Source organism: Fringilla coelebs (assembly GCF_963513975.1).
Source record: "Fringilla coelebs genome assembly, chromosome: 2".
Lineage (NCBI taxonomy): Eukaryota > Metazoa > Chordata > Aves > Passeriformes > Fringillidae > Fringilla > Fringilla coelebs.
Genome location: NC_140029.1, coordinates 97324684 through 97349884, shown reverse-complemented (window position 1 = coordinate 97349884; position 25201 = coordinate 97324684). Strand labels below are relative to the sequence as shown.

The window sequence follows — 25201 nt, the reverse complement described above, 5'->3', positions numbered from 1 at the left end:
ATTTTCCAAGAATCCAGTGACACCTTTCCTTGTAGAAGTAAAGCAGACGAGGGCAGAGAGCCAATGAGACAAAATAAAATGGAGAAAAAATTAAAATCAGCCTGTACTGTGAAGACATTAGGTGAGGGTGTTCAGGACCTGCTGTGAGAGACTTGAATCAGGACATGCATAACAGTTTCCCCCACCTCACCAGGCAAAGAGTTGCACTGACTTTGCATCAGAAATGATGAACAGCATCAGCTCGTCTGAGTTCTTAACATACATCACACCTTTCGTATAAAATTTTGCCAGAACTATGGGGCAATTTTCTGAGATGAGAATTATTTTTCATCACCTGTAAATTGCACTTATGTGAGGAGCCATACTGAGGAAAAGGAAGGTGAGATGTCAGTGGTGTGAGCTGGTGCATTGAGGCTGCATAGCTGACAAATGAGATTTCTGACAAGGAGAGCTATAGGAAAAAAAAAAGAAAGACCCAAGTTCAATTCCTGGTGATTTGAACAGACTGTTGAAATTGGAGGCTGTCATTGGGAAATCCTGGTTTTCAGACACAAAAGGACAGTGGACATTGACATGAAAATGCCAGTGTGAGTCAGTCTCTGAATTATGTTTTTAGGTGTAAATAGTCTTATACCTGGGTCTTGGCAAAGGGTTAAGACAGGGTTTTAGCAAGGTTGTGGTTACTGCTTTCCTTACAAGGCATGTTCAGGACCCATAATTCCAGCTGCAGTTTTCACAAGCAGTATGCATTGAAGCTGTTGTGTAAGTACACATAAATACATGTATACGTGCTGAAGCCCCCTGAGAACCATTAAATTCATTTGGAGAGATGAATGGCAATCAAAAGAACTTGTTCATATTCTACTGAAGAGTTGCACCTGGGGAGGAAATAAAAACAAACAAAAATAAACACTATCTAAAGCTCCAGATTTCTCATTCCTTACTTCCATGTCCTTTGTATTTTACCAGAAGGTGTTATTGGAAATCTTCAGTGGCAAAGGGCGCCTGAAGTATTGTCCTGGTTTGAGAGGAAGTGAGTTTTTTGGGATGCTGTGGTCAAACCAATAGGTGCTCAGGTTTGAATATTGGCACCTGGTGTGGCCACTGAGGACATGGGTACGCCTCTGAGAATACAGGGGGGTTAAAAGCAGAGAACTCCCAGGGGAAGCTCTCTTGGGTCCCTCCGTGGAAGAGCTCAGATTGCGGGCTGGGCAGGGAGGGGAGGCCAGGCCCTGGACAGAGAAGGGAGGAGAAGGCCCTGCAGGATGGAAGGGTGGAGGAACCCTGAGAGACATCGGGCAGCCCCCCAGAGAGAGAGAGAGAGAGAGAGAGACAGAGCTGGTGTCTGTGCCTGTGCCACCTTGAGATTTGATAGCACGGCCAGCTGAGAAGGAGAAGGGGGTGCGGTGAGAAGGTGCCGGCAGGGCAGCGTGGGAGTTCTGGACAGGCTGAGCCTGAGACTTTTAACCCTTTTTTGGATGATGGGAACCTTACAAGTGCTGATCCTCCTAGAGCTGAATGAGAAGAGAGATAGAGATGAGATAAGAAGATATGGGCCACAAGAGAAGTCGAGGAGAATCCTAGGTGGGAGGAGGTGATGGAGTGGCCTTTGGCTGGACTTTTCTTGTATAGCCATGGACAGAACCATTTTTCCTGTGACACAGAGACTGCATTTAGGGGAAGGCAATGGCTTGGAGCCAAGAGAGAGCAGTGATGTGATGTGAAGGAGTGGCGTGAGCAGAGATGACAGGTGAGGAGGGTGATGGTGCCCTTGATCTTCAGTGAAAGAGAAGATCTCTGTTCTTGAGACCCCTCGACCCCAGAGAGTGAATTTGGTGGGGACTGGTGTCCCAAAAGTGAGAGACTGTGCTTTTTTTGGAACTGGGCAAAGCACCCTTTAAAAAGAAAACCCTGGGAGCAGCTCTGGTCCATGTGCAGTGGTGAGAGCACTGGGCATGGAAGGAAGATGTCACAATGGCAAATGATCTCCGGGCGGTGCCACGTGTGACAGGGAAACACACGAGGTTTCAACTGTGTTTCCTGGAGAAGCCTATGGGACAAGAGGGACTTCTCTCTTCTTGATGAACTGATTATCTAAAAGATGGTGATGGACTGAGAGTTGATGATCTGAGGGGTGGATATATTGGAAATTTGGTAGGGGGAGGAGGAATGTTTTTGGAAGGTTTTCATTCCGAGTCCTGTGTGTTTCTCTTTATATATAGTTGTAGGTTAATAATTTTTTTTTCCCTTTTATTCCTAAGTTGGAGCCTGCTTTGCTCTATTTCTGATCACATCTCACAGCAGACACCAGAGAGAAAGTATTTTCATGGGGGCACTGGCATTGCACCAGGGTCAAACCATGACAAGTATCGAGTTTTTTTTTTTATTTCTTTCCGGTGCATGGCGGAGATGCTGTATGATGATGGAGCAGAAGCAGTCCAAAGGCTTTTTGTGTTGTGTGGACACAGGGTGTCAGCACATTAATCTGTTCCTTGGGCTTGAACGTCCATTAAGTCAACTCATGCTATAGTACTAAAAATGTAACAAAATTGAATTTGGAGAAGGTGAAACTGATAAGAGATTTGCTGCTACTGGGGGTAGGAATCAGACCTTTTCTGTAGCAAAGTTGCAGACATTATCTGAATGTGAGTACACAGAGACAGTGGACTTCTTTTCTTGGTTTTAGCTCTGATCTGATAGAGGGGAGTACTTGTTTGTTTCTGTACTTAAAAGATTGTCTGCAAACTAGCAACAAAAGGAACTATCCAATATGCTTTTGATAACTTCCCAGGCAGGACAGCACAATGAGCATAGCAGCTATAGATGTATGCTCTAATATCAAGCAGTGAGTGCTTTTTGAGATAGTGAGGTGGATTTTGTTCATATTTAAGCAGTGTCTTGAACTGTCATTTCTGAGACATTTTCATGTCTATCTTTGATCTGAAATGTGTTAATCTAATGAGTGGGTAGAGAAAATGAGTTACTATGGGAACAACGTCTTTCTCTAACTTACTGGCCCAGCTGGTTGCTCTGGCAATTGAAGCACGCTGTGAAATGGAGCGAGGCCACCAGAGACAAACGTGCATTTCAATCTTAAAGGGAGCATTCAGCTTGGGCTTGGGGTGTGAAGGATAACAGCAGACCTCTGGGAGCTCCATCATGTGCTTAAAGCAAAGAGAGGATCTGACTCTGTGTCCCGGTTTAGGGCAAATTTGGGAGAGAATCCCCAAAGAGGGGCCCCTCCAGAAAGCAAACCCACACGGCCCCTCCCCGCAACCGGTTCGAGAAGAATTCCTCAGAGAGAAGTGGAAAGAACCTGTTTATTTAACAGGAACAGCACCCCCAGTACACAAATGAACAATACCAGATGACAGCACCCTTTCACCACTCTGAAAAGATGACAAATTCAGAAAGTCTCTCTGGGGGGTGGTTGCTCTGGTATCAGTCCCTCCGGCGCTGGGGCAGCTGCTGCAGCCACAGGGTGCAAACTCTGGGTGTTCCCAGGTCCCAGTCCGGAGCAGGTTCGAGTAGGTCCAAAAGAGGAAAGGAGAAACAGTCCAGGAAGAAATCTGGACTGTTTAGCTAAACTAACTAATGAGAAGAAGCAAAAAGCAAGAGCAAGCAGAAGCAAAGCAGAAGCAAGAGCAAAGCCAAAGCCAGGCAAAAAGCAGAAGCAGCACTATGTACTGTCCTGTCTGTGTGTCCCACCAGCCGTGGGGGAGCGGCTGATAAGAAACCAAAACAAAACTTTCACTCTTCAGAGCCAGTCTTGAAGTCTTGAAGAACATAACATCCAGTATAAACAGAACACACAAATGGGGATACAAGCATCATAATGTCACCCTAGGACACTCTGATAAGGAAACGTACCTGGTGGGAAGGAAACAAAGGCTCTTCTTCTGGGTTTCTTGGGGTGTAACTGATGAATTATAAGGACAGCTGTTAAAGCTTAAAGGTTTTAAATCTGTTCTGGTGGTCATTAGCAAGGTATTTCACATTAAAGAGGTCTGTGGCCTGCTTTTCCTTCCTATTTCTTTCTGTAGGCTCACAGAAGAAGCCCTAAGTATGAAAAGCATGGGTGTGTTCACCCTTGACCTGGAGGGCAGTGGTACCTGCAGTGGTGCCTCGTGACCTCTGTGGAGGAGTTGTTGGCTGGAAGCAGCACCCTGTATTGGTATTAAATGTCCTCTGTTTGCACCTTCCTAAAAACTTAACACACGGGGAGAGGGAAAAGATGAATTTGTTATTATTGCTCATCAAGGGGAGAACTTTTCTGTGAGTGAGAAAGTCTTAATCTTCTCTTATTTGATTCCTGTCTTTGGCCTATTGCCTGAATAAAGCAAAGAGAAAAACCTGTGGGCATCCTGCCTCCCTTCAGCTCACTGCCTCTCGGCAGCATGTGAGCATTGGGTGAGTGCTCACCCCAACTTCAATACCTACAGGTGAACAGGAAATAGTTCCTCTGGGCAGTTTCTTTGACACCTACATTCCTCACTGTGTAGTGTGTGTCCTGTTTTGTGCCTACTTTCTCAGGAAAAGGACTGTACAATTTATGTGGTTAAATCAGGATCTAAGCATTTTGATGCACTTTTTTTTTAACGAACAGTAAGTGAAGAACAATTAATGAAACATTCTGGATCAATATCAACTATGAAATACAATACTAAACATGCAAACATTGTCAAATGACTATGACTTCCTGGATTTCTAACTGGGTTTTGACTACCACTCTCCTATACCGATGTTTCTCTCCACAGTCACAAAGTTTTGTACCTTCTTATTTTTTCCAGTTGATTCCTGCCCTCAAGGTCTCTTAGCAGTCCCTTGCTTGCTGTGTAACCAGGCTGACAAGCAACCAAAGGTAATTAATCATTGATAATTTCCTCCTAGCACTGTGAGCTTTTGGGTGATGCCTTCTCAGACAACTGCAGGTCTTACACTGCCCCAAGTTATGACAGTGTTGCTCTCCTCCTGGCTACTGCTGTCCAGGAATCACTGTGGGTCTGTGTGGATCCCTCACACTTGCCCACAGACTGGTCCCTGCCCTATTTGTATCATTGGAGCTGTGCTGCTCTGCTTGTGCCCCTGGATTCTTCTGGATTTCTGTGTTGTTATTGTGTCCCTACAATTAGAAATTCTTCTCGCTGGTATTGTTTCTGAAGTTTAATGTTCTGCTCATTGCTTGACTCATTTATTTGCTAACTTTGTGTGTATGCATCTCTATTGGAAACCTCAGGGCTTGCCTAACTTTGAGCTCACCTGCCCAAGAGCACCTAGCTGGGGAGAGCTAGGCTGCTCTTTCCTGTGTATGTGGCAAGGGAAGGGTCTCACTGTCTTTAGTGCCACAGGCACATCCCCTGGCCAGGTAGGGTCACACTATGCAAGGATTTGAACACAAGGAGGATGCCTTTTTCCTGGTTTGAGAAGGAAAACACTGACGAAAACAACTGATGGAAACAACAGCACCCTGTTGTGAGCACCCTGAGCTCAGTGTTGCAACACCTGCATTCCCAGCTTGCAGAAGTGCAACTGCAGCAGCTCCCTGCCAGCCTTTAGCAACTGTGCCTCTCCACCTCTGGCATGTTCCCAAGCTCCTCTCTGAAGAGCTTTCTATGATGCAAAGAGGTCAATAATACAAATAATTAATGTCAAGTGGCTGTCAATAAATTCTAGGTCTGAAAACGTAGCACGTGTAAGCCCATATTAATTAATTGCATCCCATTCTGAAATTTGGACATTAAGCAAACTAGGAGGGATGTTATGGTGATAATGATTAATACTTACTTTTTCCTGGGAGATGTTGAGAAGCGGAGCAGCTTTGACACAGCTAAGCCCTAACTGAATTGATTTATTTCTCCCTTCTTCTGAAATGGATTTTTTAAATATTTGGTAGTTAATGGTGCAATGCTTAATTTACAGAAAGTTGAGGTGTTCAGTCGTAATATTAAAAATTCCTTTAATGTATTTATTAAAAATACAAAAAGAAGAATTAAACAGGAAAGCAGCAAATGAGAAAGTAAGTTTTTATCTCAACACACAGACTGCTTTTTCATGTGATCTGATCCATGTTCTTGCTATTTATATTTCATATTTAGTCCTTGCATCTGGTGCATTTAGCCCAATCCAATTCCCTACTTTTAGAAGAATTTTATGAGGGTGGAGGAACAGGGATCTCATCCTGGCACATACAGACCTTGAAGAGGGTGAGAGCAAACAAGACAGGTCACAGCAACACCACCACCATGTTAAAAAGAGCCCATGTAAAGATCTTTCCCATACAGACATATTGATGTCTATATTGATTTGTGGGGTGGGAGCCGTTGGATTTTTTCTGTGATATTTCTAAAGCAGATTATCTGATACTGTCAACTTTTCTACATTGCAAAACTTTTTTTGCCACATGGGAAGGAAAGAGCTATAGGAATAAAATCAGAGGCTTTATAAAAAGGCCCCGATTTTTAATATACAAAATAATCTCACTAGAATGAGAAGGAGGGGATACATGGGGGAACAGAGTAACATTTTTACCTTCAGAATAATACAGATTTTTACTCAGGTGTAGAAACAATACAAGGTTTCTTTCTTTGCATGCTGAATATAACACAAGTCCAGGCTGCTGCCCACACCAGTCCCTGTGTCTCTTTCCTGCCCCTTCCCTGCTGGCAAGTCTAGGTCCCAGTGGGAGTGCAGTGAAGAGAATTCCTTTCCCAGGGCAGTTCTGATGGCTGGGAGCTGTCACTGCAGTGAGGCTGCAGGGCACTGGGGTGGCTGAGGGCAGGGAGAGCCTGGAACACATCTTCAAGTGGTTAGGTGTCAAGGAGCCTGTCTGTTCGGTGCCACTGAGCTGAAATTACTCTGCTGCTATGAAAATAAGTAAAGTTCTCCAAACCGAGATCTTAACTTTGGTCATGCTGGAAATTCCTCTAGCTAAGCAGCACTTGTTGAGCACAACAATTTTTCAGAAATTGCTCTATGGAATCCCTTAGGGTACTGAGAAACTGAGCAGTTGTTCTTCAGTCTCTGGTGGAGTAGCCAGTGTTATCGGAACCTGGTGAATTGCAGTAATTCCTACAATTACTCATGACTGATTTATCACTTGATTGTAGAAATTCAGTTTAAATAGATTTTTTTCCATCTCTCTTGCTCCCTAATTGATTATTTTTTTGAATGCTGAATGTTTGAGTTTCTCTCATAAAGTCATTATAGCTGTGTGCTTTTTAATCATTCTGCCATATAATTACTGTTGCTGCCACTGTCTTCTGGTTTAAACTGCCTCTTTATTAGCAACTTTTATTGCCAGAAGCTTTAAACATTTAATAATCTGTCAAGATGGTAATTTGTTGGTTTTTGGGGGTTTTTTTGGGTTTTTTTGTGGGCTGGGTTTTTTTTGTTGTTTGTGTGTTCTGGTTTTTTTTGGTTGGGTTTTTTTTTGGGGTTTTTTTTTTTTTTTTTTACTGAAGATGTTTTCAGTGACACCTTCAAGCACCTGACCTGCCCAGATGCTTTAATGTTCACTTACCTCTGTCTGGTTGGCCTCATGCTCTTTTTAATTGCCCTTCTTCTGGATAACCAAAATTATTCATTCATCATAGAGAGAATGTGAATAAGTCACATGCATCTGCATCAGGCAGTAGGAAAATAGACTATCCAGAAACAATAATGAGGCTGATGGCCAGAGATGATGCATAGGCTGTCTGTTGGCACCAGCAAAAGATCATTATTGGAGCCTGATATAGCATTCATAGTAAATGCAGGCTGCTGTGATTTCCATACTATGGAAGGATTATGCCCCAATTTCTTCTTTTTAATGCTTTTTGGGGTTTCCATTGAGCGTCTCTGCAGGAATACAGCCATCCTTCTCCCTGAGCTCCCAGAGGCTTTTCCTATATGATGTATACCAGCTCTGGAGTAGCTTGCCTTTCTCCCTGCACAGGGGCATCAGTGTCCTCTGGGATCACAGCCATGAGCTCCAGCACTACCCAGTTCACATGCAGTGCGCATCCTGGACACCCTGTGCCCCACTGGAACAAGGCACCATTGGTTCTGCTGCAGCAGCTGCTCTTTACCCAAAATATTCCCTGGAGCTGGCAGCCTGGCCCCCACACGTGCCCCTGGGCCTCACCACAGGCATGGGACCTCAGAGGTAGGGCAGCAGTCTCCAAGGCAGCTTCTCCTGTGTCCACGAGGTGCTCGGAGATGGGACAGCAGCAGGAAGGGCTGGAAGAAGTGAGCAGCTGAGTATGGATCACTGAAAGTAGGGACATGGTGGCCTGTTGGTAAATAAAGGACTGTGGTGATGGGGAAAGAGTTCCATTCTCCCCATCCTCATGGATAGGACAAAATGAAGTGGGTTCCTCTGGGCTGGAAGTAAGAATTAAATTCCATGTGAGGAAAGAGGCTGAAGGTTGGGAGCAGAGCACCTGGGGACCTGGTGGCATTTCAGCTGCTGGTGGTTTCAAAGGAGTGCCTGAAACATGAGCCTGCGGAATCTAACACGTGTATGATGGGCTCCTCCCTTCCAGTAGGATAGGTCAGGCTGGCTCTTAATTCTCTTTCCCTTCTGCTCTCTGTCTGTGGGAGTGCATGCCAAAGGGAACAGAAATGCTGGGATTTGAGCATACATCTGCCCTAAAGATCAAAACAAAAAGACAGAGTAAAGGTTTTGACACACACAGAGAAGAGTAAAATTCAAAGACATCAATCATTTATGACTGAAAATAAGGAACAGTCAATAATTGCTTGTGGAAAATAAGATACTTACCTATATTTTAAGTGACATCCTACAGATTTCTATTTTCTTTGCTCTATAGTTGATTGTTGGGGAAATCATTACTTTTTTCCTAGCATTCCTTCAACCATTTTGGGATAAGCTATTTCATTAATGGCAATGACTGTCTGTATTTCTTTTAGCACCTTGTCTATGCCTTATTTTATCTTGTCAGAGAAAACAAGCAGATAGATAGCAATTCTTAGGGTTGTTCTTGTCTATATGATTATCCAGACAGGATTTTGACAATTTCAGTACAATAGTCTCCTCTCAGGAAGTCTTTGATTGTACTAAGACATACTCTGAAGTGCTAATTTCTTAACCTTCTAGAGTTCATTATTTGGACAGATAAAAATTGAGTTTAAAATGACCCAACAGGTCATCTTGCCAAGGTATAATCCAGTTAAAATTTTCTCAAATTGAATTAAGTGGGCTGTGTACCTTGTATTGATTTTAAAAAAATCTTCTTAATGTAGTCATATTATAAAACTCTTGACTTTTTTTTTTCTGTTTTGACAGAGCTGTTTTTCACAGAAACTTCAGCATTTTGTTTTGTAAAACTGTCACCATCTTGATGGCTTCTCAGTTGTATAAGTCTTTGGCCTCTGGACCAATCCTGGGTTTGAAGAAAACACAACAGCAAAATTACCTACTCCTTTGCCACTTGTGAATAAGTTTCTCATATTACATTGACATGGAAAAGCTGAAGGCTGCTTTAGATTATCTTTTGAAGGACTGATGTTGTGGCCTTAATTAAAATGTATCCTTTGCACTTTCAAAACAGAAATTTTCATAAGTTCTTCATTCAAATGTTCTTTTTGGCCTGATAATTATAATTCTTAGTTCAGTTCTTTTTTTGCCTGGAACAAAACCAAAGAAATAAATAGTTAAATACATGAGGAGACAACTTCAGCTATGTCTCATATTTCTGGAAGGTGGGCAAAAGTCAGACAAGTTGAATTCAAGAGCTGCTCTATGGTGTTGGATAAAGAAGAAGATCCCAACTTCATCACTCCTTATCCATTCCCATCTATAGCTTTCCTCTGCAAAATCTTTCTTTTGTGGATTTGGGAACTCTACAGCCATAGCCTCCTGTCCCTGGGCTGTTCAGTGACCTCTTATGGGAGAACAGGAAAAGGTCTGATACCTCAGCATCAATCAATTGCCAAAATACGTGGCAAAAGAGAAACAAAAGGAAAACGGAGTCTGGATGTCTCTACAGGGTTTTAAGTCTACCTGTGGACCTTAAAATGAAATTTCAATTTTCTCAAGCATGGTGAGTATTTGAACTTTGACCCCTCCAGTTGCTTTGCTTTTAAAGAAGGTAATTTCAATAGTGATACTGGCTTTCTGATGGTCTTTGGCTCATCTACAAAAACTGCTCATCTCAGTGGTTGAGGAGGAAGGAAATGGGTTGCTGGGGGGGGAGAGGCTATTAAAAACATTAAACTTTATGTTGGTTTACATCTTAATCGTTGAAAATACCATACAAAAAAGCTTTTCTGGTATGGCACTATGCGTCTTTTAAATATAACAATGATTTGGTTTAAAAAAAAAAATTCAGTTGTCCTTTCTTTAGAAAAAGATATCTTGGGGCAAACCTGAAGTTGACAGTATTTGTTCAATTCATTGTAATTACTAGAAATGCTTCATCTGTTCAAAAGCTTTCATGCCACCCTCAGGGACTGTTAGCCTTTAATATAATCTGATTTTATATCTAATTTTTCACACAGATGATTTCCCCTTTTCTGTTTTCAGCTTGTCTAGGTTTTGTTATTATAGTGTTAATTTTTTCACTTCAAAAGGTTACAGCAAAACAGTAGTATTTCAAACCTTTTATCTAAATTCCTAGGTCCAATTCTGATGAAGAGCTAAGCTATTTCTTGCTAAAATAATGTTGCAGGTTTGCTAGTGAACAAGCTCATTCAATCAATAGTTCCTCTTTGATAGACTAAATAAATGATGTTGTGCTATGTGATAATCTCTGAGTTTTCCCACCACCTGACAGAGGGCTCATACCAAAGTGGGAGTGCAGAAATGGAGGAATTGACAGGCCCAGACAAATGAACAATTAAGTTGGTATACTGAGGTCTGTGGCACAGCAATGGAATAAGGTAGAATACGTGCCTGGAATATAAAATCTTACATGCTAGTTTAAAGTGCCCCAGGAAAACTGCTGGACAGATACTGCATGAAAAGCGTGTATTCTTGTTTCAACAGATTAGGTGGCTTAGCAGCAGCCTAAAACTTGGAAATATGGGGAAATGAGGCCAGAACACTTTGGAAAAAGGAACCTATGCATATACATCTCTAAAGCAATAATCTGCTTTTTTTCAGCAATTATGCTTTGAATCAACCTCTGGTCAAAGAGGAGGAGGCCTGAGTTGTTGCAAGGAACAAAATGGAGTTTTCAGCAGCAGGTCCCTTGTTCCGAGGTTGCAGTCTGGTTGGTAGTGCCAACAATTACACAAGTCACTCTTTCAAATTTCAAATGTTACTATTATCCAGGCACATCTGCAGTGTCGCACATGGCAAAGTGACAATGAGAAGTGTCTAATTCAAGGTATCACTTGCTTCTGTCTTACATCCATACTGTAAAATATTCAATTCTATTGGTTCTTATTTACATAATTTCTCACTTCAGAAGAAGAAAATGTTTTATCAACAAAGTGCAACTGCCTTGCACGTTTAGCTGGGACAGAAGAGATGCATCAGCAAATGCTTGAGCAGATGTAAAAGCATTGCTAAAGAAATGGGCCCTTATGAGGATCTGATTTCAATTTTGGGATAAGTAAATGTGTTTGCTTTGGCATTACTTTTTTTTTCTTCTGGATGTATTTTTTCCCATAACTGCCAATAAACTGCAAATAGGATGATAGAAAAGAAACTGCATTGTGAGTCATAAATAGGATTATTGACTAAATAGCAGTTGTAGGATCTACACTGCCAATATGTAAGCCAGATAGCATATCTTGACTGTACAATTTTATTTCTATTTTCATAGAAGCAGCCGTTTAAAAAATCATTATCGCATGCATCTGAGCTAATCATGTTTGATTTGGATGTTACTGGGATGCAATAAACAGGAAGCCACAGGGTGCCATTTTACTAAGACAGTTTTCAGAGAGGAGCCTCAGTTTCTGCAGCAAAGCACCACTGATTTACATGGATTTTCTTGTCACATGTTTTGGCAAAATGTATCAGCTTGTGCTTCTTAGCATCAACAAATAATACTTGACTTGCAAACGATCTTCTTGGCAAGTACCCAGCCACAGCAGGCTTGGAGACTTGACTGTATAAAAAAGACTTTCATTTCTCCGATTTCTGAACTGGCACTGTCCCTGCCATGGTTGTCTGCAGCCGCTTGCTGATCCCTGCTCTTGATTCTTGGATATTGAAGCTATTCAGGCTGTTAGCTTTTACCAAATTCCAAGCAATGAAAATTAAACATTTATTCTTTCAATTTCCATGTAAATGCCTTAAAGGGCTCTCAAGCTCATTTGCGCTCTCATGTTTGAAATTAATCTTTTCTACCATGTGACATTGGTGTCTTTGCCCTCACAATGTAGGGCTTTCAAAGTGTTCACCTTTTAAAGAAAAGAGGCAGATTACTTTGTATTTTTCCTGTGCAGCCTACTTGTTCCTAATGAGCTTAAATTTAAGGAGCATAAACCCGCCCGGAAAAAAAATTATGCTCTAGGTTCACTAAAAAAAGTAATTACATTATAATCAAACTGTCACTTTATGAGATAATGGGAGATGAAATACACTACATGCTGACAAAATAAGAGGATGGCTTGCTCTTTTAATCATCATCCACGGCACAAAGCAGTGAAGCAAATCTGAATTACATACAGTGTAACCAGGAAAGCACTTGGAGCTAGGCAGGTAAACCTCAGCAGTAGGAGGTTTAGATAGATGAGCTTTCCTTTAGTGGGACGGGAGAGCCTTCAGATTATGCAGCCCAATACATGTGCAGGCTACCACTGTCAACAGACTGACAGCCCAAGGGTGTTTGGACACATGGTGGGAAGCACTGACCTGTCATTAGGAAAGGCACTCTATTCCTGTGTCATGTTTTGCACAGAACTTCAGTCTTTGTTGCTGTGGCAACTCTTGCATTACCTTCTTTGTTTGCTTCACCTGGAGCAGTTGTGCCCCACCAAGCAGCCTGTGCTCAGCAGAGGCTGACCCCTGTCTCAGGTTAAACATGTGAGGGAATTGAGACAATCTGAGTGTGTGAAGTGTTGTCTTTGCTCACATTTTGTTGTGTCTTATGACCCTCTTGACCTGCACTACTGTGAATGGAAATGCCTTGGTTTAGGTGAAATCCATAGTCCTGTGTAGCCCCTAGGCAGACAGCAGCATTCAGGAGTGATTTTCTTCAATCCTTCAGACCCTTCTGTTATAAATGATCAAATCGGCAGCCAAATTATCAAAAAATTTAAGATTTATTAGATGAATAACAAAATAGAATTTTGAAAAACCCTGCACAGCCAAGGCAGCATCAATTCTGGAATTCGGCGTTGGGTGAACCTGGATCTGACTGACAGAGTGCCATGTCTCCCCAGTGGTTCACCCCGATGGTCTCATGCAGCCAGCTTATATCCTGTTTATTCTGCCTGAGGCAGAAATGACAGAATGTCCTTTGTGTCCCTTCCCATGTAGAACTGGGACCATATAGATACAAAAGCCAGTCCAGGTGTCCAAATGCTGTCTGAGCTTCTTCGGAATAGCCTTCTTTCACAGGTACAGCTGGGAACCTTATGGATACAAAAGCCAGTCGAGGTGTCCGGATGGCTGTCTGAATTTAGCCTTGTTTTGCATGTAACAGAGTGGTGCCAGTACTGGGAATGGTAGATGCAGTTTCCTCCAGGTGCAGGTTCTCATGAACGGCTTCAGACATTCCTGGGAAGTTGACACTCATGGCCCAAGAAGGTTTCATTCAAACGTTGTCCAGGAACTAATTGAATAGAAATAAGACTCTGCTTCCAGCCACTGTGGTCAAAGACATGAGTTGGATTTTTACAATATTTTATATACACATATATATAGCATGAATTAACGTTAATATATAACAATCCCTCCCCATTTATTTCACCAATTTAATTCATGCTTGCAATTTGTTAAATTTTTAACTTTCTACGTCTACCCATCACCGCTGAGGGTTCCTCACAAGCGGAGTACCCTTTTACACTACCCAGTACTCTCCTTGTGGGATGCCCTGATATATCACATTACTCTTTTCCTTAGTTGTCTGTTCCTCGAAGTTTGCCAATGCCTCTGCAGCATTGCTGACATACTTTCTTTCTCCCAACCACATGATTTTGGATGCGTCGCCTCCAGAAGCTTCCTCCGAGTCTATGGGAACAATTGCAATCTGCATTCCCCGGACCACGGAGTGGATCAGTCTGATAAAGCATGGTATCACACAAGGGAGGAATAGGACTCTGGCTACTGAACAGAGCACAAGAAACATTACCTTGTTCCACCATGCTCCATCAAATAATTTGTCCCACCATGAGGGCTGTAAAATAGAATTCCATTTTTGGACCGGGACATGGGCCACCTTTTTGATTTCAGCCACCAAACCTCTTATGGTCTCCCCATAATCATTGATCGCGATACAACATTCTGACTCATGGAATTATCCACACACTCCCCCTTCCTTGGCCAGCAAATAGTCTAGAGCAATTCGATTCTGGTACACAAAAGCCCGTACCTGGGTGTGCTGCTGACTCAGTAAATCCAGGGCTTCGGAGGTGTGATTTGAAACAATTTCCATCACTGCTTGCAATCCAATCAGCCTGTTCAGCAGATAAATCGGAGTCCTATACCCATAGCTTCTATCTTATACCCACGTGGCCAGCCCATAATAATCTATTATTCGTGCCCGCTGGCCACTCTTCCTCCCCCAAGCTTGTTTACCGCTTATCACCGTTATTATCTTTTTCAGACCCCTCCTCTCCCTTCTCAGGGTTTCGTATAATGGAGCCCCCAACAGATGGTCAGATCATGCCTAAAGTGCAAGACCCCTTCCACCTTGAGGGTAACTCACTGTATGCCTTTTTCCCACATATCCAGCAAATTCCATCAGGGGCTTTCCATTTAAGATTTATTTTCTCTGGGTCTTCCCAGTATTCTTTCACACCTTCCAAGGATTGGAAAGGGTTGGCTCCTGGACTTCCGACCCAACACAATCTTGTTCTTTTGTCCCATTCACAATTGGTACCATTTTTCAGGCTCCAATACCCCAAAGGAGGGGCTGGGTGCCAGGCTCTGCTCTTCGTATCTGAGTTCACCATCAGGGTAGATGAACATGGAGTGTATCCCAACATTTCGGTGTATTCTCTTCCCTCCCGACTGACACAGATTGTGCTAATCACCCTTTGATCCAAAATCCACCCCTTGGGTCTCTGCACCAATTTTGAGGCCCTTGGATCGTCCCATTTCAAGAGCTGTTCTGGAGCCAAACCCCCCCCTTTCCAAGGCCATTTTTCTGCAGATTTCAGCCCCCCACAAATCCAACAATTCAACAGACCCAATTCTGTTGTGATTTCTTGCATCAAATCAATGAACAGGTTTCTGTCTGGGGCAGGTAATTCCCCATCAGCATATTGCCTTTCCAGTACTTCGTACTGCTCGCCCAATGTTTTCAATCGTTCCTGGTCAACTTTCTGTCTCCTTGATTCTGACTCCCTTAATTTCATTTCCTGAGTTACCTCTCTCATCTTTCCCTCAGGATCCTCATTATTTTTATTTTTCGTAAAGCAAACTACTCTATCATATTGTAGGCACACCCTGTCATCATTTAGCAGTGCCAGGTCCAATATGAGCGGGTCCTTGTTCAGGGTAACCTTACTGTCAAATTTCATATTCTTTGTCACCCAGTACATTTTTCCATTCATCATGCATATTTCCAGCCTTGTGTTATCATAACACAATGGGTTCTCCTGGTGATATGCAATGAAAATCGATTCTGTCTTCCCCCCAACCCACATGAATTGTTTACACTGGTTACAAATGGGGTTTACCTCTGTTCCATGTCTTGTTTCCACCTTAGGTGCCTGTGATCATTTGACTGACCGGACCTTAGCTCAGCCTCGGGATTGATACACCAAGTCCCGATTTCCAATTCACGTAATTTTACCTGAGTGCCATTCCTCCAACAGTTCCTGCCACTTTCACTGAGACATTCCTTTGGGGCTTGGTATGTCAAGTGTCCCCCGTCCCCTGCGACAGGGACCACCTGAGTGCATTTTCTGCACTCATCCGCAGAGCTCTCGCTTCTGCCTTTCCTTGGGACCTCAGTGCCCAGACTCTATGTCCTGCACATGACTAGGCCAATCAGGATTCCCACTAGGCGTGCTCCTCTGCCTTTCCCTCCACCCCCTGGGGTGCCACCAGTGGCAAGGAAGACCATCTTTGTGGCAGCAGGAGTACTCTTCAGGGAAGATGCCCTTGGACCTAGCCGCATACCTCCTCTTAAAGGCGCCCCACCGCGATACCCTGATTGCATCGGAACTGCACAGGACTCTGATGGATTTCCGGCACTCCATGTCCAAGATTTCTGCTTGAGATCTAAGCTTCCGACACACCCCGTTTTGAAAGATGCGAAACCACTCCTGCGAGTCTAATTCAATGATACCCAAATTGGTGGCTAAGGTCAGGATACGGTCAGTCAATTCAAGTTCCTCCTCCAAACACTGGGTACACAGTCCCTTTGGCCTCTGTGCCCTTCTGCAATGAACCACAAAAACCCCTTGACAATATTCATACTTAGAGTGTACAAACAGATAGCACGCACAATCTGACAGTATACAACTTATCCGCTCGCTGTTGGTCATTTACGAGGACGTTGGAGTCTGATCTTCAAGTCACCGGGGGAAGAAGTGACCCTCCACTTTGATCTTTTTCACTCTAGACGCTTTCTCCGCTGTCCACATGGCCGTGTCTGTTGTCAGGAGCACAAGAAAAGGACCTTCCCAGTGAGGAGAGTGTGGCACCTCTTTCCACACTTTCACAAACACCTTGTCCCCTGGTTGGATTTTGTGAATAGCAAACCCCAGAGGAGCACTCTGTGCCACTATTCCCTGTTTTTGGAGTTCCTGTAAATTTCTGTTGATTGCAACCAGGTACCAGGGTTGAACCAGACTGCAACCAGATTCAACCAGCGTTGAATCTGCCCATCCTCAAACCTGGGGTGTCCCACCGGCATTCCATGATTATATGGCATTCCATACAGCATTTCAAACAGTGAGAGCCCCGTTTCTGAATGAGGCATGGTTCAGATATTCAGCAATGCCAAGGGCAGACACTTCAGCCAGGACATCTTTGTTTCTAAAGTCAATTTAGATAACTGTGCCTTCAAAGTTTGATTCATTCTTTCCCCTTGTCCTGAACTCTGGGGGTGGCACAGGGTGTGGTACTCCCATCGGATGCCCAATGCATCGGCCATTTGCTTAAAAACCTTTGATGTAAAGTGTGTTCCCTGATCTGAATCGATACAATTCACTACCCCATATCGGGGTACAATTTCCTCTAACAATTTTCTGGCCACGGTCTGGGCCATTGCCTGTGAACTGGGGAAGGCTTCCACCCAATGAGTCAATTTGTCCACAACTACCAGTACAAATTTGAACCTTCCCACCATTTGCAATTCTGTGAAATCAACTTGAATTCTTTTGAATGGTCAGTACGCAATGGGGCAATTCCCCAGGGCAGCCCTTTTGGCCCTTGATTTGTTTACCTTTTGGCAAATCAAACACACGTGTACCTCTTGTCTTGCCAATTCATAAATTCCCTTGCACCCAAAAAATTTCAAAAATTGCTCTGCAAGGTCCTATGCCCCCCAGTGCATTTTCTGGTGCAATTTTTGTAAAATCCTTCTGGTAAAACCTCTGGAAACTAATTCCCTCCCATCAGGTAACCTCCACTAACCTTCCTTTAATTCACCTCCGATCTTTTCATAGCATTCGATTTCCTTTTGGGAGAGCTGGGGAGGGTCTTCAGAGGTTTCTTCCCTTTCGATCTCCAGGGTACTTACCACCATCAATGCCATGGTTTTGGCCTCCTGATCTGCCAAATTCTTCCCTCTGGTCTGGAACTGAATTCCTGTCTGATGTCCTTTTACATGGACCACTGCAACTTCCTCTGGCCCTCTTAAAGCTTCTAAAATTTGCCGGATCAACTCCCTGTGCACCAGCTCCTTTCCCCTCATGTTGATCAGCTCCCTCTCTTCCCAAATTTTCCCAAACGTGTGAACCATCCCAAAGGCATACCTCGAATCTGTGAAAATCATTCCCTTTTTCCCTTCTAGTCCCTTCAATGCCCTCAAAACTGCATACAATTTGCATGCTTGTGCGGACCAGCTCATGTTCAGGGGACCTGCCTCAATCACCTTTCCTTTTTTCCCATCCATGACCGCGTATCCCGATTTTCTTTTCCTTCAATTACTCTGCTTGACCCATCTACAAACCACTTCTCCCCTTTGTCCAATTCTTCTTCTTCCAAATCCTCCCTGATCTTGGTTTGTAACTCGACTATCTCCACACAGTCAAGAACCAACTTCTCTACAGCCTCTCCAAACAGAAACTGTGCAGGATTCTGCACAGTTGTTGTCCTCAATTCCAAGTCCTGCGAGTGAAACAAAATGGCTTCATATTTTAGCAACCATGTGTCAGTGAGCTATTTGTCCACTTTCTGCTGTAGTATGCCCTTCACGTTGTGCGGTGCGAATACTACCAGAGGTGCCCCGAAGGTCACCTCTTTTGCCTCTTCCACTAGCAAAGCCACAGCCACAATCGCCTGGAAGCACGTGGGCCAACCCCTGCTGTCCGGTTCCAAAAGCTGAGACAAGTACCCCACAGGTTTCCTGATCCCTGCCCAGTCTTGCGTCAATACCCCATGTGCCTTGTGATTCCTAGCATCCATAAACAACTGGAAAGGTTTCCTCACGTCAGGAAGGCTCAGCACTAGTGCTGCCGTGAGTGCCTCCTTGACTCTCCTGAATTCTTCCTCATCTTTTTGCGTCCATTTGATCCGTTTGGTGGTGAGTTTCTCATAGAGAAATTTCACCTTTTCGCTGTAACTTTTCAATCTACTGCCAACAGTATCCCAACCACCCCAAAAGCTGCCGGACCTCCTTTTTTGTCTGTGGGTCTGGCAGGGCAATAATCCCTGCCACCCTTTCCGGGTCTAGTTTCTTTTTGCCCTTAGTTAACCAATGCCCCAAGTACCTGACCTCTGACTCTGTGAACTGCAACTTTGACTTTGAAACCTTCAATCCCCTTTCTCCCAAGAAATTCAAAAGCTCAGTTGTGCTCACCCTTACCTCCCCCTCCCCCTGACCGGCGACCAACAAATCATCTACATATTGTAAGAAGCTTTGTCCCTCCAGTCGGCGCAAAATTACTTAAAACTTTTTAAGTGCCTGTCCAAATATGTTTGGAGAGTCCATGAAGCCCTGAGGCAAAGAAATCCACCTGAGCTGCTGCTTTCTGTACGTCCCCAGATCTTCCCACTGAAACGTGAAATAATCGTAGCTGTCCTCAGCAAGAGGACAGGTCCAGAAAGCGTCCTTAAAGTCAATTACACTGCACCAAGTGTCCTCTGGAGAGAGATTGTTCAGCAATGTGAAAGGGTTTGAGACCATGGGGAACAAAGCCTTAGTCCTCTGATTCACAGCCTGTAAATCCTGCTCCAGCCCGAAGCTGCCATCTGGTTTTCTGACTGCCAGAATTGGCGTGTTATGCCTTGACACGCACGGTTCCAGTGGTCCCTTCTTTATTAATTCATCGATCACTGGGTTCAAGCCCCTCCTCCTTTCCATGGGGAGGGGATATTGTTTCACCCGTATGGGGTCTTCTGGTCTTTTGATTTCTACCCAAGTTGGTTCTATGACCAGCCTCCCAGCTTCCCCCGGAACATACCACACCCTTGGGTCTATCTTTTCCTCGTCTGGACCTGTGAGGCTGTAAAGTCTTATTTTGAGCCGAGATTTTTCCACTGCTAACCCCACTCCCAGAGCAACCATCATGTCCCGCCCCAGGAAGTTGAAGTCCGCGTCCTTTGCCAACAAAATATTACCACTGTGCTTTCTGTTTCCCGTATTTATTTCTACATTTTTTATGATTGGAACCTCAAAAGGATCCCCCTTTTGCCCCAGTTACCACCATGGAGTCCTTGCTCAGAGAGCACCCCTTTGGTAGCTGTAGCACCCTAGTCCATTCCGCCCCCGAATCTACCATAAACCATATTTCTTCTTTGTAGGGTCCCACCTTTAGTTTTATCAAGGGCTCTCTAAATGTTCTGAACCCCAGACTGAAAAGCCCCTGACACCCCTAATCCTCCTGAAACATTGCCTGGTCTTTGGCTCTGTTGGGACAGTTACATTTAATGTGCCCCTTCTGTTTGCAGTAAAAAAACTCAAAATCCCGCTTCTGTTCGCCCAAGCCCTTCTCTTGAGACAGACCCGGTTTCTTTGCCGGCGCCTTTTTCGCTGTATCTTTCCCCCGTTCCTGCTTCTGAGCTTCTCTTACGGCTGCCACCAGGACCTTGGCTTGAATTTTCTGCTTTTCCTCATCCCGGCGCATGTATACTTTCTGGGCTTCCCGCAACAGTTCCTGCAATCCCTGCTCCTGCTATACATCTATTTTTTCCAGCTGCTTCGAATATCCTCCCAAGATTTCGCCATGAATTGCATTTATAGCAACACCATCCCCACCGGGGAATCAAGGCCATTCCCGAGTACATTCTCAGACCTTTTTGGAGCCTTTCTAACCACTCTGTTGGGGTTTCGTCTTTTCCCTGACATTCCCTGAGCACTTTACTCATGTTTTGCCCTTTTGGTACCGCCTCCCTGATACCCTGAATAACCATATTTCCTAAATTTATCATCTTTTGCCTCCCCTCCTCCATCTGGGCTTCCCAAGATGGCTTTTGGTTTGGCCATTTCTCCTCCCTGGCTCTCCTATTCGGGTTCTGCCTTTCTCAATCTCTGATCGTGGCTGACCGGATCATGTCCCTCTCCTTGCTGTTAAACAGCGATCTTAAGATCACTTGGAGATCCTCATAGGTGTATATGCTGGTTTCCAAAAATTCATCCAACCTCTCCGCCACCCCCAAAGGATCATCCATTAATTTTCCCATTTCCTTTTTGAACGCCCTTACATCACTGGTGTCAGTCAGGGTGTGGACATATCCAATCCCCCCCGGAGCTGTCGGTACCTTCTGTAAAGGATCGATACAGGGTTTTCCCTCCTCGTCCCCACTCTGCCCCTCAGCAGACCTCCCCGTTCTCCACCTTGTCTGATGTGCTGGGGGAGAGGCGTCCCTGGGGACGTTTACTTTTTCTCCTCGATTTTCGGAGATACCAGCGGTGGCGGCTGTGCCGCGGCCGCGTGGCCATGTGGGAAAGCGGATGCCACCGCCTGGTCCGGTGGCGTTGGCGGTGCATTCGCCTGTGCTTGCGGAGCCCCCGCCTCAGGAGGCATCCCTGACGCTGCTTGTACCTGAGCGGGGCTGGGCTGTTGTGGGGCCACAAGGTAAGGAGGTGGAAGATTTTCCAACGGCTCCCATTCCCTCCCCGCTTTTGCCACGCACTGGCAAGCTTGCACTGGGTATAGACCCGAGCAAACGTGCCTCCACATGTCTGTGTACTCCAATTCCTCAGGATCCAGCGGACTGCGGCTGGCCACGTGGTCAAACAAAGACTCGCAAGTCCAGGTTTAAACGTGCTGAATGTCGGCCAGACCCCGTACCTTCCAATCTCCCTCCCTCCCTCCCCATTTTTCCATACAAAAATGGATCATTTTCTTATTGGACTTTCCCAACCTCTGCGGGTTCTCCTCCTGGTGTTCCAGCATCCACCCCAGAGAACTATCTCTGGGGATTTCTGGTAGACTTTTTTCAGGGACTTGAGAGGGTTTCTCCTGAATTTTCTTCTGGTGCCTGCTCTTCCCCAACCCCATTTTCTCAAGGAAAGTTACCATTTTTCTTACCTTCTCTCATTTCGCTGGGACGTTAGTCTCGAGTCTCATTTTTCTTTCCGATGTCGGATTTTCCAGCTCACAAAAAGCCGCTAGACTGACCAAGTCGGACAGCGAATCGCTCTGCCGACTTTTGTGCTGTTTTCCTTACCTGTTTTCTCTGGTTTCAGAAGGTGGATGGGTTCCTGGAATTTTCCAAGCTGGTCTCTCCCCTCCTGATCCCAAACGTGACCGGTTTTTCCCCTAGACTCTCCCCAAGCCCCGGGTCTCATGTTTTTCAAACAAAAACCTTGCACTTCCCCCTTGCCTGACCACGTCCCTCGCAGGATGGTGGAACTGCAGCCTCGGGGCCCGCACTTGCCTCGTGACAATGTCACGTCTTACACACGCGTCTGATCATGCTCCGCCCAACCACACAATACTTACGGTTCTTTTTCTTGTGTGCATCTCTTTGTGCACGTTGAGTTTTTATGGATGAAAACCTCGAGTCTCGGAAATTTCTCTAGATCTCTTCTAGCTGAGAATCAGGCCCCCTATATCCCTTGGCTGTGGCTCTGTTTGCAGCACATGGCTCCAATTACAATCCACCGCTCCTGTTGCAGCTCTTTTTGTGACTCTGATTGGTTTTGGAATTCGATCCCTGCTCGGGCCACTGAATTCAGTGGGGCGCCCCCCAGGTGGGAAAAGGGTTTCCCGAACCCCAGTATCAGATCACATCGGGTTGTCACCAAATTGTTATAAATTATCAAATCGGCAGCCAAATTATAAAAAAATTTTACAAAGATTTATTAGATCAATAACAAAATATAATTTCAAAAAACCCACCACAGCCAAGGCAGCATCAATTCTGGAATTTGGCGCTGGGTGAACCTGGATCCGACTGACAGAGTGCCAGTGTCTCCCCGGTGGTTCACCCTGACTGTCTCATGCAGCCAGCTTATATCCCATTTATTCTGCCTGAGGCAGAAATGACAGAATGTCCTTGTGTCCCTTCACATGTAGAACTGGGACCATACAGACACAAAAGTCAGTCCAGGTGTCCGGATGGCTGTCTGAACTTCCTTCTTTCACATATAACAGAGTGTAGCAGAGATGGTAGATGCAATCTCCTCCAGGTTCTCACGAAAGGCTCAGACATTCCTGGGAAGGTTTCATTCTTAAGCTAACGGACTTGATATTATCTTAATGTTGTCTGGGAACTAATTGAATAGAAATAAGACTCTGCTCCCAGCCAGGGTAGTTAAAGACATGAGTTGGATTTTACAATATTTTATATACACATATATATAGCATGAATTAACTCTAATATATAACACTTGTCATATGAGCTGTTGTTGAATCAATTCCTTTTTTCCCTTCTGCCTTAATTTCTTTGAGATCTGGATCTGTTCCCTGTTTTCTGTTCTCTGTCAGCAATGGATCCTTTTCACAGGCAGATCCTTGCTCTGACACCTGACAATGGGTTGGTAGAAAGCAGTGGGCATGAGAGTGCGGCACAGGGAGAGGGAGAGGAGCTGGTGGTGAGAGTCAAGATGCCAGCCTTGTCATTCCATCAGGAACCAGGGAGGGGACAGCTGGGTGGCTGCAAGTTTATCCTCCTGGATGAACCAAAGCTGCTGAAAGATTGGTGCCCGGGAGAACTGCTCTTGCTGCCAGTAATGCAATCTAAGGAAAGAGAGATTTGTTCTCACATAGGGGCTTTCTGCCGGTTAATGAAAATAAAAAAGCTTCAGAAATATGAACAGATTGAAATTCATGTTTTGTAGTCTTTTTTTTTTGTGTTCTAGAGATAGAAACGGTGACACACTGAGAGGTCCATGCTGTGTAAGTGGTGCAGCTGATAGCTTTATTCAGTGTCTTGCTTTTCATGCTATGAATACAGTGACAGAGCAGCACCACTTGCTGTGCTGGCTGAGCACGGGATTACTTTCTATACACAACGGATAAGACCCACTTTGTATATTCGTGACACATCTATCTGGCTGGGTCCTGAGACCCTCAGGAAAACAGAAGGTGGGGGAGCTCACTTGAGACTTCCTCATACTACACCTTGCTTTTTCAAATTTAAATCCCTAATTTGTTTAACTTCAATTAATTTTTATTTCTTTTCTAAAACTGTTAAGATTTCAGTTCCAAGAACAGGAACATGAAATAAAGCCTCATCAAAGAGAAATAATAATAAAACCTTGTCCAAATGGCTATGTAACTGTGTAGCCTCTGTTTTGACAGAAATAACTTTTGTCAGAAACAGCTTTTGACAGCAGCTCTCCCCAGATAAAAGCAACCGTTTTAAAGCTACTGTTCTTAACTTCTGGCACAAAATCTCAGCACAGGCAACTCCACTCATGACCTGCCAGCAGTCGTTTACTGATGAGCTGTTAACTTGTGTATTGAAGGCCTCATGGACTCAAATTTAGCATCCTCATTCCTCATTTTGCTGTTGTTTGCAGCAAGAGACTTGGTTAAATTGCCACAGTCTTCTTTTCATTAAATTCATGTTCACATAGCTGCCTTTATCATGCAAGACATGTAAGAGATTTTGAATTAGGAAAAAGCAAAACAAAAGAAACAAAAAAACTCTAACAAGCCTCAAACCAACCAAAAAAAAAAATCAATATTCTCAAGACAGAAGATACAGGTCAGGTTTTCTCTGTCTGTGGAGATACTTCCATAAGGATACTGTGGCCTGTTGGGTGTACCAAGGCTGTTTGGAGCAGAAACTGCACTCATCCCAGTGCCTTGGGCAGTCTCAACTTTTCCCATTTCTGTTCTGCTGCAACAGGATGAAGGCAAGGGTGCTGGTTCATCTCCATGCCCCTCTTACTGCACACAGCAAGGCTCACTTTTCACCCCAAATTCACAGCAGAGCCAAAGGTGGAGTTTGGGCTCCCTGGTGGATTTTAGTCCTTAAGAAAGTTGGAGTATTAACATATGCCATGCATATTCATTACCCTTGGGACCCATTACCTTTCTGGCTCTTTCTGCTCATATATAAATTGACCTCAAGTTGCAACAAATGCTACCAAAAAGGCTTCAAAATAGATTAGATGGTGATCCTCTTGTGGGTTTTTTTTGTTGTTGTTGTTATTGTTGTTGTTGTTATTATTATGGGATATTTAGTTGTTTGTTTGAGGGGTTTTTTTTTCTATAAAAAAGCTTTAACAGTTTAAACACCTGAGGCTTGAGTTAAGCTGTAGAGGTCTGTTTGTGGTAAAGGCAAGCATCATTGCTTCTACAGGGAAAGCTGAGTTGAAGAAGGGGTATAACCTTTTAGAAAACACGCACAACCTCTGGATCTAATCTTGCTTACCTCTAGCACAGAAATATGTCAGGCTTTTCCTTCTGCTCCTAGTCAGACACAGAAGGTATGTTGCTCAAAGCAAGCAACTTGGGAAATGTTGTCAAAGAACTAGCAGTACACTGTACTCTCTGGCTTTTGATTTAA

General features: G+C 44.2%; 1 protein-coding gene across 1 annotated transcript in view; it reads left to right on the top strand.

Moving 5' to 3' along the window:
- Nucleotides 1-21188: 21188 nt before the first annotated feature.
- The window catches only part of CD96 (CD96 molecule), a gene marked incomplete at both ends in the record, with an annotated part of 59127 nt that continues 55114 nt past the window's right edge, over nt 21189-25201 (top strand). The window contains 1 exon segment of the mRNA XM_084201056.1: nt 21189-21312. Within this exon segment, the coding sequence (XP_084057182.1) occupies nt 21189-21312 (124 nt within the window).